At 43.5% G+C, this 15455-nt stretch overlaps 1 protein-coding gene across 1 annotated transcript in view; it reads left to right on the forward strand.

The window, feature by feature from the left end:
* Positions 1–1079: 1079 nt before the first annotated feature.
* LCMT1 (leucine carboxyl methyltransferase 1) overlaps positions 1080–15455 on the forward strand; it is a 38009-nt gene continuing 23633 nt past the window's right edge. Inside the window, exon 1 of the mRNA XM_035903557.1 lies at positions 1080–1114. Within this exon, the coding sequence (XP_035759450.1) occupies positions 1080–1114 (35 nt within the window). The remainder of the gene's footprint in view (positions 1115–15455) is intronic.

Here is a 15455-nt window from a genome sequence, read left to right on the forward strand (position 1 = left end):
TTTTGATTTGGCACGGTAAGAAAACCAGCACTTGTACTGAAAGTAAAGTGACAAATTGCGATCCTTGGAGTGGTTAAATTTTTTTTCAAAAGAAACTAGCATGACCCAAGGTAAATACCAATATTCTGTGAGTTCATTTCAGACGTTTTAAAATCACCCCAGAGTGACTGTCAGGTGACAGTCACCATTTTCAATATTTACTTAGTGTTTAGTGAACACTACCCAAAACCAGTCACCAGTGGGACTTCGAGTTTGCCTGCTATCTGTGTTTTTTCACCCAAATTAACAATATAAACTTCTGCACAAGTATTAAAGTTGCTTTCACCGTGATTCCGGTGACCACTGATGCTGTAGTAGCAGCAGCAGAACTCACACCAAAGGCTGCTGGTTTGGAGGAAATAACCCACCCGCTTACTTCCCACAGAAGGTCCTCGGTGCAGAACCGGTTTTCAACCTAAAGCGATGCTCAGGTCACCAATTTTAACCCATGCAGGAAGTGCTTTAAAAACTGCTGCAGCACCTCCAAGGCACCAAATATTTCATTAATCAAGGTCTTTATCTTCAGAACCGTGGGAGCTGCAAAACTACAATTCAGGCCTCAATAAATGGATGAGGATTTCCACTCCTTTGTCCTCCTTTCTCCACTGAGCTCCTCTGTTGAACTTTGCTTGGTCACTCAATCTAAAAGCTGCAACTTTGATCTCTTCTATAATCTCAGCCACCCGATGTTGAAGAATGAAGCAAGTCTGCTCTAATTAAAGGCAGACCAGGCTTTACGAAGATAATCATCTTGGAAAGAAAGCAGACTGTTCCCTTGCAGTTGCAGGGAAACCCATGACAGACCGTTCGCATTAAGGGATCTGAAATTCCTTCATAAGTGAAATGGATCCAATGCTCCTCTCCCAAGTGAGGCAGTAAATTTAGCTATTTAGAACAACCGCGGCTCAAGCCAAATCCTATTTTAGGGCCACTCTCTGAGGTGCAGTCACTGCAGCGAGACCCTGCACTGCCCTTCAGAACACCAACCCCCATCCTTATATAGATGTCTTTAATATTAGATATTGAGAATTAAACCAAATATGGTGCAGTTCGAGAAAAAATACTGTTCAAACAGGTAAGTCTATGTAACAAACCCAGGTAGATAATTTGGAGCCACATGCACTAAAATTAGAGATGAATGTAAGTTGGCCTTTCTAGGTGGCAAAAATACAATTGTGGTTTAAATGCAGAAGCCGATTTAAAGCAATTTTGTTTGATGAAGGATGCAATGCTTCAGTGAGCACTCTTTCATGAGTCTGATAGCTTTTAAACTTCTGCATACAAATAAAGATTTACAGTTAAGTGGTTTCAGTTGACTACTGTCCCAGCAAATCAAATACCTCTTGCTAACCTCCCATTTCACACCAGGAACAAAGTTTTAGCTAGTAAAGCTCCCTCTGTATTGTTTGCGACTGTCAAAAGCCCCAAACCCTCACTCACAGCGTATGTTAGGCCAATGCAACAAAACATGGCTTCTTTTAAAAAGTGCATTTGATTTATGAAAGTGTTAACTACCTTCAGAAGGAAATGCAAAGTGCTGCTGCAGGGGATTAAACCTCTAAATGCTTAAATCCAGCCAGGATGAAATCTAGCAGCGGCCATGTGTTTTTTTCCAAAGAACCCCTGTGTCAAGCTGTCACAAACTGGTGATCAGAAAAACTTCAAGGAATCTGAGACAAAGCTGAGCTACACAAGAAACTTTCTAAACTTATCAAATCATAATGTATTTTCTATGCCTTGCTTTTGCCCCTTTTAAGTATTACAGAACACATTTCTCATGCTAAGTGCACTCAACATTACTACAGAACTTGAACTTTCTGAGCATGCCAGTTAATATAATTTATAACAAAATGTATAGAAACAGCCTTGCACAATACCTTGGTAAAGAACTGGTTTTAATATTTAACTGCCTAGTATTTATTTACATTTAAAAGGTTATTTTTTATTTGTAAAAAGCCCTTCCCTCCTTCAAGCAAGCAACAACCTTTTCTTCTACTTACGTGGAATAATTTTATCTAAAGTTAGCCGGGTATGATTTTGATAAGAGACAGTAAAGCAGAAAGCAACCTAAATAATTACTGAATTTGTTATTCCTTAATGCAAGGTGCAATTTTACAATCCCTGTATGCCAACATAAACGTGGCTGCTGCCAGAATGGGAATTCCCCCTGCTGCCTCTGTGCTCTAGCAGCACTCACAACCGGAGCCACACCACAGAGCGAGGTCGAGTTAAAAATTAACCTGGCCAAACCACAGCAATAAATCAGCCTGCAGCCACCTCCCTGCTGCCGGCCGGCTCTCCAGAGCTGCTCGCCTCCTTCCTCTGCAGCAGCCTGAACTTGTGTCGCCATTGAAGCAAACCCATGACAGGGAGCAAACACCGGATTCCTCCCTCACGTGCTTCCCTATAACCTTTTTCCTTTCAAGAGCCTGAAGCTTGTGTTCAGTTTTGGGCCTGGGTTCAGGGTTGGGCCCCTCACTCCCAGAAGGACATGGAGGGGCTGGAGCATGTCCAGAGAAGGGCAAGGAAGCTGGGGAGGGGTCTGGAGGCCAAGGGTACTGGGGAGCGTCTGGGGGAGCTGGGGGTGTTCATCCTGGAGAAGAGGAGGCTGAGGGGAGCCCTTATCGCTCCCTACAACTGCCTGAAAGCCCTGGAAGGGGCTGCCCAGGGCAGGGGTCAAGTCCCTGTCCCTGGAAGGATTTAAAAGCTGGGCAGGTGAGGTGCTTAGGGCCAGGGTTTAGTGGTGGGATGGCAGGGTTAGGGGAACGGTTGGGCTTGGTGAGCTTAAAGGGCTTTTCCAACCTCAACGATTCTATGGTTCTAAGCAGCACCCTTCCCCAAGCTTCAGGTCCCAGTCCCTGGTCCTTGCATCCCTCCCCTGCATCAGTAGCAGTCACGGGCAGCTCAGGCTGGAATGACACCCAATAAAAGTAATTACTGGTTTCCAGTTGTCTCAGCCACCCCATGGCTGCACCACTCCCCATCCCCGGGCAGTGGAGCTGGCACAGGGGCAGGTGGGCAGGGAGAGGTGAAATCTGTCCCTTTTAACAACAGCAGCTACTTCGGATCAGCTTAAGCTGATGATGAAACCACACATTGGGGCCAACACTTCATTAACATGGAAGTGACATCAGCTGGCAGCTGAAAAAAGTTTTATGTCCTCCCTCCTGCCATCATCACATCTCCCTTAGCCTGGCACAAGCATCTCCACCAGTCAACAGCTCAAAGGACCGACCTGGCTGAAAACTAAGCTGGTTGGAAGAAAACCCATGTTTCAGCCAGATTAACTTCACTGCCAACATCACAAGTGCAAGCACAAAGAAGGGGTGCGAATAAACAGAAGGGCAGGAAGGGAATCAATGCCTGGCAGAAAGGGCACCGCTGCAAAGCAGTTGTACCCCTTGCCCATAGAGTTAAGGCAGCAGCTGACATTTCTGGGTAAGAGAACGGCTCATGAACTTCCTACGTGTGGGTTTGGCAGCTTTTAGTTTTGGGCAAGGCCCAGTCCCCTTGCCAAACCACCTGCTGACATGAGAACTCCTTCACATTTAAGGAAAGAAGGAAAAAAAACAAACAAACAAACAAACAAAAAACCCCCACACCAACCCACCAAAACCCCCCAAACACATCCTGAATTTTCGAACAAGACACTACTTCCCATTCTAGCCACAAAACGTGGACTGCCTGCTAACTCAAGACAGTTTTAAATTTTTATGCTTTCTTTTACCAGAAGTTCTGCATTGTCAATCACTGCAAAAGACTCTAAGAAGCCGTACTATCTTTTGTAAAGGCAAACCTTTGACAGTGCAGGCACGTTTGAATAGGAAAAATACGCGGTACGGGAATGAGTAAAACACATCGAACTGCTAAAAAAAAATCCTGGATTTTTTTTGCATATTTGTTTGCTTTTTTGCACTTGTCAGGACGTTTCATCTACATATTACCTTGCATAAGTGTCAAAAAACTCCAATCCAAAAATGAACATTTCACCAAAGGTAACACTGTTCTTTATTTAATATACTGCCCAGACAGGTCTATTTAAGTTCAGGGATTCACAAAACTGGCAAAGAAAAAGCCTTTGAAAAGGAACCAAACTGAATCAACACAAAAAGCAAAACAAGGAAACACAGAAAAGGCGGAACAATGAAGTAGGAATAGAAACTGAGAAAGCAAAAAGGAGTCTGAAGCTTTGAAATAACCATAAAAAAAAGTATAAGGGAATTCAGGGACCTGAGGTTATATAAAATTGCTAACAGGCTCGTGACAAAATAGGGATTATTCTTCATGCCTACTCTTTCACAATGAAGCCTTTGCACTGATTTTCTGATCAGCAGCCACAATTAACAATTAATGGCCGAAGCCTTTATTATGTTTCACCAACAGGAAAGGCAGTTTCTGAGCCCACGACTGAGACAACTCATCCCATTACTGGGTTTTATGGCACTGGATATAGACATCTGTTTTGATGTTGCTTAGATACAGCGTATACAAGACCTTATTAATGTGTATAACATGTCAAACTATGCCATCGCTGCCCTGCCGTGAGCTGCACACGATGCTTCTTGCTGTTCTAGCGTGAAACTGAAAGTTAACTCTATCACTAGATTTCCAAGAAGGAAATACGAGTCTCAGACTAGCAGTTTAATCAGTGTTTATTAACCTGTACTGCACTTCAACACACACTCGGACCTGCTGGTACAAAACCAGGATTACTTTGTCCTACTGTTCCATTCCTGCAACAAAAAATTCAGATCAGAACACTTAATCTGCGTATCAAATCGGCTTACAGCGCGACAAACCAGTTAAAAGTTTGACTGAAATAGAAGCTGCAACAGTTTAGCTCACGCGTTTATTTTTCTGTACTAAAATGTTAGCTTTCTGTCTTCATTTTCTACAGAAAATGGAACATTTAATCAGCCGGATTAACATTTCCTATAGATTGCTTGGTAATTAATTCATAGATGCGAAAAAAGTTGGCATTTGAACAAACTTCCGTACTTTTCAAAGCCATATCGCAGCCATAACTTTCTACTCTGCACACAAGACAATATATCTTCTAAAAAAGGGCCAACCTTATAGCTTAATTCTCCTGTCACTGGCTAAAGTAGTTTTTTGTAGCCGCACCCCTGTCACCAAGGATAAGGGTGCATGCGGCTGCAACACCACCAGCTCTCAGCACTGCCCTCCCTCTGCTGTGCAGCGCTCAGCTGTACAAGTCACCAGTTTTCCTTTTATTAATTTTCACTCTGGAAAGGCCACTGGGATCTTGAGAAATACGCAACATAGCCAACAAATATATTTATACAAAAACCTCAGTCCAGCAATTTCTGGCACAGGAGAACTTGTAAGACAAAAGGGAAAAAAACCCACCTCCTCCCTTATTGATCTTTCCCACCTAAAACCGATTTGGGGTGTTTTGCACACTCATTTTTTGCAGATCCCCTGGCTCTTTGATTCATTCTGCTGCAGTCACATCAGGATGTTCCTGTCATTTTGCAATGCAATCAACTTCCCAAGAGAACAACCTGTGTCAAGGAAAAAAGGTTCCACCTCACTTAGGAGAAGACCTTGTGACCTCACCCAGCCGGCGCATGCTTGCGAGAGCTGCTTTCCTGGTGAGACAGCAGCATTGGCCCGGCAGAAGCCACACGACTTTTCTGACATGCTTTTATCAGCAACGGAGCAGCAATTACAGACTCACAGCATTCAAGGCTATTTGGTTCCTCAGGAATAAATGTCAACCAAAATGTTCTAATTCAGTCAAAGCAGCAATGTCGCAGCTATAAAGGATACTCCAAAGTTCCCTATTTTTTTTTCTTGTCTAGACATCAAGTGCTGCTTTAAGCATGACCGTATCAGCGAGGATCAAATTTAGCCTTGCTTTCAAGACTGGTACCTACAACAATCAAGCAGCCCTGAAAAAAATGAGGTAATCAAGCACAGTAATCTGTTACAATCACTGGATATGTCACCACCAGCTGCTGTGAAGCTTCTTGGTTCTGAATTCCTGGAGATCAGCCAGACCGTACCCAGTTTAATTTGCATTATTAAATGCCCAGAGGTTTCCGATCAGCGCTGCGCTGTGGCAAACGGGGGGCAGCTAATCACTGCCTTACGCAAGGTGGAACACAGCGGGCTGGAGGTTCTCCTGAAGCGCCAAAAAAATGGAGCTACTTCTTTTAACAAGTTACGAAACCTTTCTTTCTGGGAACTGTGCTTAATATTAGAAAACTTTTCTAACACACTAAGACACTTTTCATTTAACCATATCCTAAAAAGATCAAGGTATTTGGCATTTCATTATTTACTAATATAATGACCTCTGGAGAGCAGTTCTGGTCACAGTATCACAGTATCTGATTCATTATCGTTAACAAACCTAAAAATACCATGCAAGTACCCAAGAAATACATTTGCCTTCATAAATCCCAAGTGTATCCCATTACAGCATCAGGTTGAAACAGCTTGTTAGATCACTTCCAGCTATTTCAGCAGATTAAATCATTACTATTTTAGGATTTTGACTCTGGGCATAACCTGATATTAGAATTATTTGCTCTAAAGAACCACCATCAGATCAAGCTAGGCTCAAGGAATCACAGCTTCATCCACAAAGAGGGCAATACCAAGTTTATTTTGTTTATATGAATAAATATCAGAAGAGTTGGACTCTACGTCCAGTATGCACGTCCACAGCTGATAAGAGTAGCTACAGCAGATTCAAGGATATTTTTACCATCACTACCCCACTGTTACATCAGATGCCAAAACCTCCACGCTGGATGCACCTAACACCCCTGGACAATATATCCCTTCCTACTCTTTTTAGCCACCTCCACTTCCCCATGCTGCTTCCCCCAGGCAGCCACACGGGTCCAGCTGGGGATGGGGGCTCAGGCTCCAGATATGGGGGCTCAGGCTCCAGATATGGGCTGCGAGATGAGCGCAGCACACCACCAGGTTGGGCATAAGCATTATTGCTGCCCTAGACCCTTCAAAACCTTGTGAAACCACCTGAGAAATCTCTGCAGAGAAAAGGGACGCTTTATTCATCATTTTAAGGCAGGGTAAAACTGTGCTTTCCTGAGGCAGACGCTCCCTTCAGCCTTGCCGTGCAGTCCTGACCCACCAGCAAAACAGGAAGCCTGAGGCGATCCAGCTACAACAGATCCCACAGTACCGATCGCCAATATTTTACCAGCCCTCTGAGCTGTTTCACCAAGCAGCAGCATGATGAACAGAGCCAAAGGAGATGAGGACATACATGCAAGAAGGCAGTATTTCCCAAATCCCTGAGTTTGCAGTCTTTTTAATTTCTTTTTCTGCATAAAAATCCCCAAGTATTTTACACACTGCCTGCTCAGCAGCTGACACACAAGTCTGCCACAAGTTGTATAATATCTTTTTTTCTTCTAACCAGTAGGCTTTAGATAGTTCTGTACTAGGAAGCACAACATTTTATTAAGGTATCTTCAAACCAACAAAATTTAGCACAACTAAAACAAGTCATTCTTCACCACCAAATTCCAGAAATGTTTGTCTAAGCTTGAAAGGCATTTTCTGCATCTATTAAGGGGAAGGAAAATAACTGAAGCTTCACGTGCCCTAGAAGCACCCACCACTCAGGAAAATAGGGTAACGCACCCCGGAGCCGATTCTTACATGCTGCAGGCACAGAGAAACATTTTTCTCTCCTACATGATTTCACTTGTGAAAACAAATAGTTGAAATTATCAAAATCTGGACTTTCAGAGAAGCAGGGGAGCAGACTACAGCCTTAACATTCTTCAGCTCTTTGGGAAGGTTGAGCTCTATGCCAGCAACAATGATGGCACAGTCAACGCGGGGAGCACCACAAGCCTGGTGCTATCGGCCATCAGCCACGCACAAGCCACCTCTGGCTCGGGAAGCTCCCGAGAGGGACACAGCTGGCAGACGTGGGAACACACGTGGGAAATACCACGGGAGATCGGAGCCTCGCACCCTTCCCGCCTCATCTGCTTCTGGCCACTGCATGCGGGGCGAGGCAGACGCAGCCCAGTCAAGGCATTCTCAGGTTTTCATGTGGTCTGGAATAGGACTGCAAGTGATGAGGCTTTATTAAACTGAGGGCTGAGCAAATAGTTACTGATTTAAAACCTGTTGCTGGCCTTGGAAGAGCACTACTTCATGTTGCACTTGTATCTAGAAAGTTGAATAGGGTGGTTTTTCTGGAAAACACCACACTGCAATGCAGTAAGAGCACGCAGCAAACAACTTCTGCAAAAAGCAGCACGTTTCTTAAAAACATTTCTTAACAGTTTCTAATCCTAAGGGTTCTTAACAACCCAGACTTTAAACCAACTCATCTAAGTCCCCAAGGAATTAAGAGATACTGATAAATTAACTGCCTTTACAACACTTAGAGGACCACCTAAAAGCAGGCCAGAATACACTCCTTTGTCTGCTGACCATCTGTTCTCAGACAAAACCTCTTTTCTTACCGGAGGATCCAGTACAGCGATACCCCTTCTCACCGGCAGCAGCAGGCGTTCAGCCTTACGGACCTCACCGGCTCACAAATTGTCCACTCAGACAGAACAACTGAAGAAAGTCACTAAAGTCACTCAACTTAGGTAAATTCAGCTAATTTTTCCTTTGGCTTTAGCAATCCACTTTGAAGCATACATGGATCAATGTAATTAAGAGACATGCTTACAAAATTGAATCTAGACCACAGCTTGCACACAATTTATATCCACAAGCTACTCCATTTACTGCTGCGTTAATGGCAGTCGCAAATACACTGACGAGTGCCAAGTCTTACCACAAGAAGCAGCCCCAAACTGCAAACATAATAGCTGCATGTTTTTCTATAATTGGAAGTTTGTACTGTTAGAAAAATGAGATTCCCGAGCTGCACAACGCATTACCTCGTGTCAGCTTTCCCCAAAGGGTGCAGGAAATAGATAAATACGCAGATACCAAGGAACTTTGTTGATAGGGCTGAGGCAGTGTTAAAGGGGTAGCTGGTAGCGCTTTCCTGGCTAACATCTCAGATGGAAACACCATTTTGCAAAGTTCCACGCGTCTGCACAGCCCATACAGTAGCCCCGAAGTGGCTCCGGGGTAATGAACAGCTTACACAGCTGCATGCGCCAGCTCCAGTGTTTCGGTCAATACAAAGCTTCCTCGCTCTGCCTGTTCCACAGCCAAACTACGAACAGGCAGATGTTTAGATACCGCGTTCCCTTTGCTATTAGTGCTTTCGCATTCACACGCGTTTTATTTCAACCAGCCCCTGACAGTTACATCAAGTCCCAAAGTCTGCAGGTGTTGAGGAAAACAGATCTTCCCGAATTCGACCTACTCAGACCCTTTAAACCTGTCATTGAATTAATCTTCCACCCAGAAAGCTCTAAGGCAATTTTCTAATTAAAGAGACCTCGAACTTCATTTGGAGATAAACAGGAAATGTTTAAGATAGCTATTATAAACACTGAAATGAGATTTTTCTTTTCGTGAGTACTCAGATGTAGACAAACACCAACCTAAAAGACCAAGCACAAAGCAGATTCTCCCCCTGCCCAGAGCATACGAACATATTTCAGTGTTGTTTACCACTTTTTCAAATACCTTTACCAATCTCAACAATCAGCTCAAGTAAATAACACCTACCGTATTTCACTTTTTTTTTTTTAAGACGATGTCTGGGTGAATTAGAAATTTTCAAATACTGGGGTCATACTCAATTCTCCCCCCTACCCCAAACTAGAAAAACATTAAAGCAGTATTCCTTTGACATTAAATGGCATGGCAGGGTTAATGTTATATTGGCTGAATGTAGGTAGCTCCTCACTGTACACAGTCATCCTGTAATAGCCATTTTAACGTAACTTGCTTTAACGTAATAATTATGTTACAATAACACTGATTCCAACTTACGCCTTATAGACTGCCAAGTGACTTGAAGAAACACTAAATATAGTTTAGCACAGTAACTTTTATGCAGGGCATGAGCTATTAAAAGATACGTTCTAATACTCCCGTTGAGTCACAGTAATGTCATGTGTACAGGGCCTGGAAAAACCTATTTGTATACAAGAAGTTGTATTCAAACAGTGGAAAACTAGAAAAGAAGTTATAGTAAGTTAGCTTCTTGCAGAAAAAAAAAGATCTAAGGTGGTTTGTGGTCTCTTCCGGATATCTAATTAGTCAGATCTGCTTGTCCCTGGTTTACTGTAACAGCCCAAGGGCAGATACAGTATCGCTCCTAGTAAGCATATCCACCTTTCTATCAGTGTCGATCTTAGATGACTCCACCAGACCTAAACTTCCCAGACCAGTTGGTGAGAATAATTTTTAATCTGCACGGTACTCTGTTGATTGCACCTAAAAGATGAAAAATCAAATTGATGGGAGCAACATTAATAGTTGCGTCCCCAGAGGCAGGAAAGCCTAACGTACGTAAAATTGTTAGACAGTCTAACAAGCGTCATTAATTACCAACCTGTTTTGCTGTAAGTAAACAGCATGATATAAACACCTCTGTGGACTCATTCCTCAGATGAATTACTTAGCTATGTAGTTCAAATGTTTCTTAGTGTATCATTTGAAAGCCTTTAATGACAATACCCCTGTACGTTTATTTTCATTAGAGATGACTGCAACTATAAAGTAGAGTACTTCTCAAGCTTCTAATCAAAGTCTGTCTCCCTTTGTAATTTAGAAAAGGGTATGAAAACTGTAAGACTAGCACTGGTAGGTATCTGAAGAATCGCCTTGATCTCATACACAATACCATCCTTTTTATTTCTGAACCTAACACAGCTGATCTGCCAAAGTGAGTCTCTGCTTGCGAAGCGTCCCCAGGCGAGGCACAAACACAGCAGGGAGGTAGCACCACACCTCTTAAAATTTGCCAGACAGCACAGACTAAAGCCTGTTCCATGACTTTCATTTCCCAAGGTGTTCTACCTAGACAAAGCACATGTGAAACCTGTGTGCAGAACAGAAGAACTGCAGGCGTGAGCCTTGGTCCTCAAAACAGATGAGGGCTCAAAGGAATTATATATTAATTCCATTAAAAGCAATCTCAGCACACAGGGAATCACAGGCCACCTGAAAATTATGAAGTTTAGAAAGAAGGTTATTCTTTTCTTCTCCACTCCCTCCCCTCCTTAATTTTCAAGCCCAACTAGGAGTTTCAAGCTGTTTCCAATTGTTTATGCTGGAGTTTGGATGTAGCTCCAAATAAAGTCAGATTTGAGCTGGTTATTTTGTGTGATTAGCTGTGTATCTGTCATGGTCAAGATGCCAGTTTATTCTGATGCGTTAATTCAGTTCACATGGAACCAGTGATTTGCTGGTAAGCCATGCCCGCGCTCCCCTGCACGCCCCGGCCCCGATTCTTGTGAATTATCTCCAAGTCAGTGCCAGATCCTTCACAATGACGTGAGGACCAACACACACTGAGATTCACAGGTCACCACTCTAGCTAAGGTTGCCCTGAAAGCGGTGATGCCACCTCCCAATGAGAGGTTGTCTCGGTTGCTGGACCCAGACTGGGACAGTCTCTCTGCAGCAGCCAACGCTAGTGGACACCAGCCAACAAAACTAGAGGGGCCAGGGCTCCAACTGCCAGTTTTCAATGAAAGGCAAAATAGATTGTTTAATTTCTCCCTTTCCTCCAGGTTTATATCGACAAATAATTCATATTTTACTTTATGGGTTGCCCAGAGCTCGAGTTCTTCCCCTCAGTAGAAATGCTTCCTTGCACGCCTGCAGCACTTACAACAAAGCTGTCAAATACCTGAAGTACTCAGTGGCAGACTGAATACTTGTCTTAAGGCATCCAACAACGTCCACAAGATAATTGCTGCAAAATATTTAACGCATCTGTTAATTATTGTGGAATCCCATTCCACTCAGCTAATCCCCTCTTTAATTAGTTTCCTACATATATTTCATAATTCTATATAATATTATCCATGCAGACTCATAGACTTCCCATAAATGCCATTCCTCCACTTTAATGAAGCTCTTGCCCATCTTCTCATATTTGTCATGCTAAGGTGATGCTTCCCTGGTCCTAAGTCACATATTCGTGGTACAAGACCAAGGATGCCAACCCTCGGAAGCTGGCTATAAGAAAGGCAGTATCATTCACACCTACGGCAAGCTGAACGGGATGTATCCTGAACTATTTTAAACATCCCTTCATTAAAGAGAACAAAACCATGGTAAAGACACATCACTGATGCATAGCCAAGGTTTGCTGACCTCATGATAACATGCCCATTCTCCCACTCCTCAATTATGGTAAAAAAAAAGCTCTGAATGAGGGAAAAGAAAACACCTCTTCCTAATACACCACCACGAAAAGCAACAGCCAGTTAAGGCTCACCCTGTGGAGCAGGGGATTACATGGAAGGGCAGATGTCCCAGGGAAGGCAGATGTGAGCAGGCAGTCCAGACAATGTCCCGAGCACCCCAGGTGAGGCACCAGAGGTGGGGGGGGGCTGTCAACCCTCAGCACAGATGCCCAAACTGCTCCTCCAAAGACTGCTTCTCTTGTGGGGTGGCTTATTCACCAGCTAGAGCTCCCAGCGGTGAATGGAGTCTTGAAATACTGAACACTACACTTCAAGACATTTACATAGCCAGAAGAGCCCTTTTGACATAGGATTTGTCTCCTCATTCTGTCCGAGTACAAAAGGCTAATAAATGAGCTACACAAGCTCAATATAAACCCATTGCAGAAAGCAGCAAGCTGCGACAGTACCGACAGATAATCAGCGTGCTGCAACCTTTCTTCTCCCTCCCCCCTGCCCCTTTTTTTTTCTTCTATGTTACAGAATTGAAGTGGCTCACTCCTGGTTCCAGTATCCAGTGCCAGAAGCACTCGCCTCTGCTAATACTGCTTGCAGGATCCTACTGACCGATGACTGTCGCACCTCTCATGTCTTCCGTGAGTTCTACAGTGCTTACGAAAACCACAGAATGCAGCGCTGCCCCATGTTTGAAAACCCCAGTCCTGATATTTGCAAGTGAAACCAATCACAAATATTTCACTACCAAGTGATTTTACTTTGGGAAATGAAATAAGAGCCTGGTGACTATCTGACTGGCTAGGATATGAAATGTAAGGAGGCTGGTAATATTAAATATTCACCAATTAATTTTAATAGCACATGTGACACCTCTTGAAACTAAATGTCTCTCAAGTCAGCTATTATTAAAACTGTAAAGGGAACTGTTTCTCCTTCTTTGTACACCGATTGGTCTTACCACGCTTGATTTCTTGATTCAGCATTGCAGGGCTGAGAGATCCCTCTCACCTCCTCAACTAGAGGAGCACAGATGCAGCAGCATTTCCAGATATTAGCTCTGCCTCTAGCAAATCAAAGGCTTGACCAGACCATGGGCTTTGACGGGCCTCAAAAGCAGTTACTATTTAAAATGCTGTTTGTACCAAGGTGAACATCTCGTACAAACGATCGATTGTAACCTCTTTACAGACAACAGGCTTCAGATAGAAGCACTGTGGTGAGAACCAAAAAAATTAAAGAAAAACAAGGAAACATAAAAATATCTTCACTGAGCTTCCACTGTTATGGCTCCTACACATACAGGTGATCGCACATTGCAAAAGCCAACACAAACCTCCCGAGTTCTGATTCTTTCCCTCCCATCCCCAAAGCCCAGCCATAAACGAAGTTTCCTGAGGTTCATTAGAATTAATGCAGATTTACAGTGATGAAAATGATTCCGATTACATAAAGCATTTTTCTTTGAAGACTTTCCTTCTTGGAAAGCCACAAATATTAAGGTCAGTAACAAAAGAGTATGTACCGCCTTGTGCTAACAAGACCACACTAACAAACCCCTAGAAGGGTCAATTTGGTTCACTCAAAGCACTTGCAAACATGAGGATATAATTTATATGTGAAAAAGGCAATAAGCACTGGTCGAAACTTCATGATTACCCTCACTCTTCAGAGTCGTCTTGCCTCTATTCAATTAAAAGAAAAGTTTGCGTGTTCTTGGGTAAAGAATCCATACAACTAACTTAAGATACTTTATTATTAAAAAACACTCTATAAGTGAAGGCAGAACTAATGAGGATCTGCTTGTATTTAACGCCAACTACAACAGGAAAGAAAGACACAGAGTTTAATTTAAACTAGCTATTAAGCTTATCAAAACAAATGAGTCTGTGTCATTTTAAGTAGTTTTTAATGGAAAACAATTACAGATACTTGTCTGTATTTCAACAAAACTAGAAGACTTCCCTATTCCAGACCCGGGCTGCTAAGGCACCAGGCGAGTACCTGGTGAAGAAGTATCAGCAATCACCGTGCCCGCAGACAGCCACACCCTGAGAACCTCTGTTCTGAAACAACCCATGGCCACCGCTTCCACCGGGCTCCGGCTCCGTTTAGTCAAAGGTCGTTATGAACCTCCCAACCCATACATGACTATAAACAGTTCTCCAGATTTAATTCTGATTTTCCCCTTGAAGTAGAAAGCAGCCCAAGGTGTTTATCCTACTCAGTACAACACAGATTACTTGAAATTCCACTTGGGATTTGGAGCTGCGGGCCCAACACATGCAAAAAGGGAATGCCAATAATCCAACAATATAGAAAAACCCAAATCCATTAGGTCACATGAAATGAGACTGAAAGGGCACAAGATTGGATTGGAAGTCATGCTCCCTTTTATAGCAAAACAAATGCCCTATTAAAAATACTTAGGTGACACACTTGACCTGTTTTATATGTATGCTGGCCCCAAAGAAAATAAACATTGTCTTAAGTGAGTTATTACAGGGAGGCCATGAAAGTATAAACTCAGATAATATGAAAGTTTATCCTTTCAGTGGAAGTACATGCTTTCAGATTAAGTTTTCACTAAAAGCAGAGAGCAGTTTTGGGGGGCAGAAGGGAAATACAGAACTCTACTAGAAATGCAGTAAAGTTACATTTGCATTTGCAGCGCACAGAAGAGCTGCAGGCAGACGCTCGGGTGCCTGTGCACAGATTTATCTCCACAGCATCAGGCTAAAGCCCTTCCAAAACTCTGATGCCTGGGAAGAGATAGCAATCGTACCTATGAGACTTCTCTTATTTTTGTTAACACTAAGACACAGAGGAGGCACCCTCTGAAGTCTTCTTAAACGTGAAAAAGAGCGAGAAATAAATCAAGTATTAATGACAGAGGAAACGAAAGTCCCACAGACCCAGACAGGAAGGGCACGATGCAAATAGCTGGGGGGCCGAGGCGACGCCCCCGGCCCCCGGAGCTTTGCCTTCTGCCCCTCAAACCTTCAACCCGAGCCGGGGCCGGGTTCTGCTGGCCCCACGGGGCGGGCAACGCGCTCTCCCGGGGAGGCCGGAGGCCCCGCTGGCAGCGGCCACTGGCGGACCGACCCC

Source organism: Egretta garzetta, unplaced genomic scaffold, assembly GCF_000687185.1.
Source record: "Egretta garzetta isolate BGI_Z169 unplaced genomic scaffold, ASM68718v1 scaffold71, whole genome shotgun sequence".
NCBI classification, from domain to species: domain Eukaryota; kingdom Metazoa; phylum Chordata; class Aves; order Pelecaniformes; family Ardeidae; genus Egretta; species Egretta garzetta.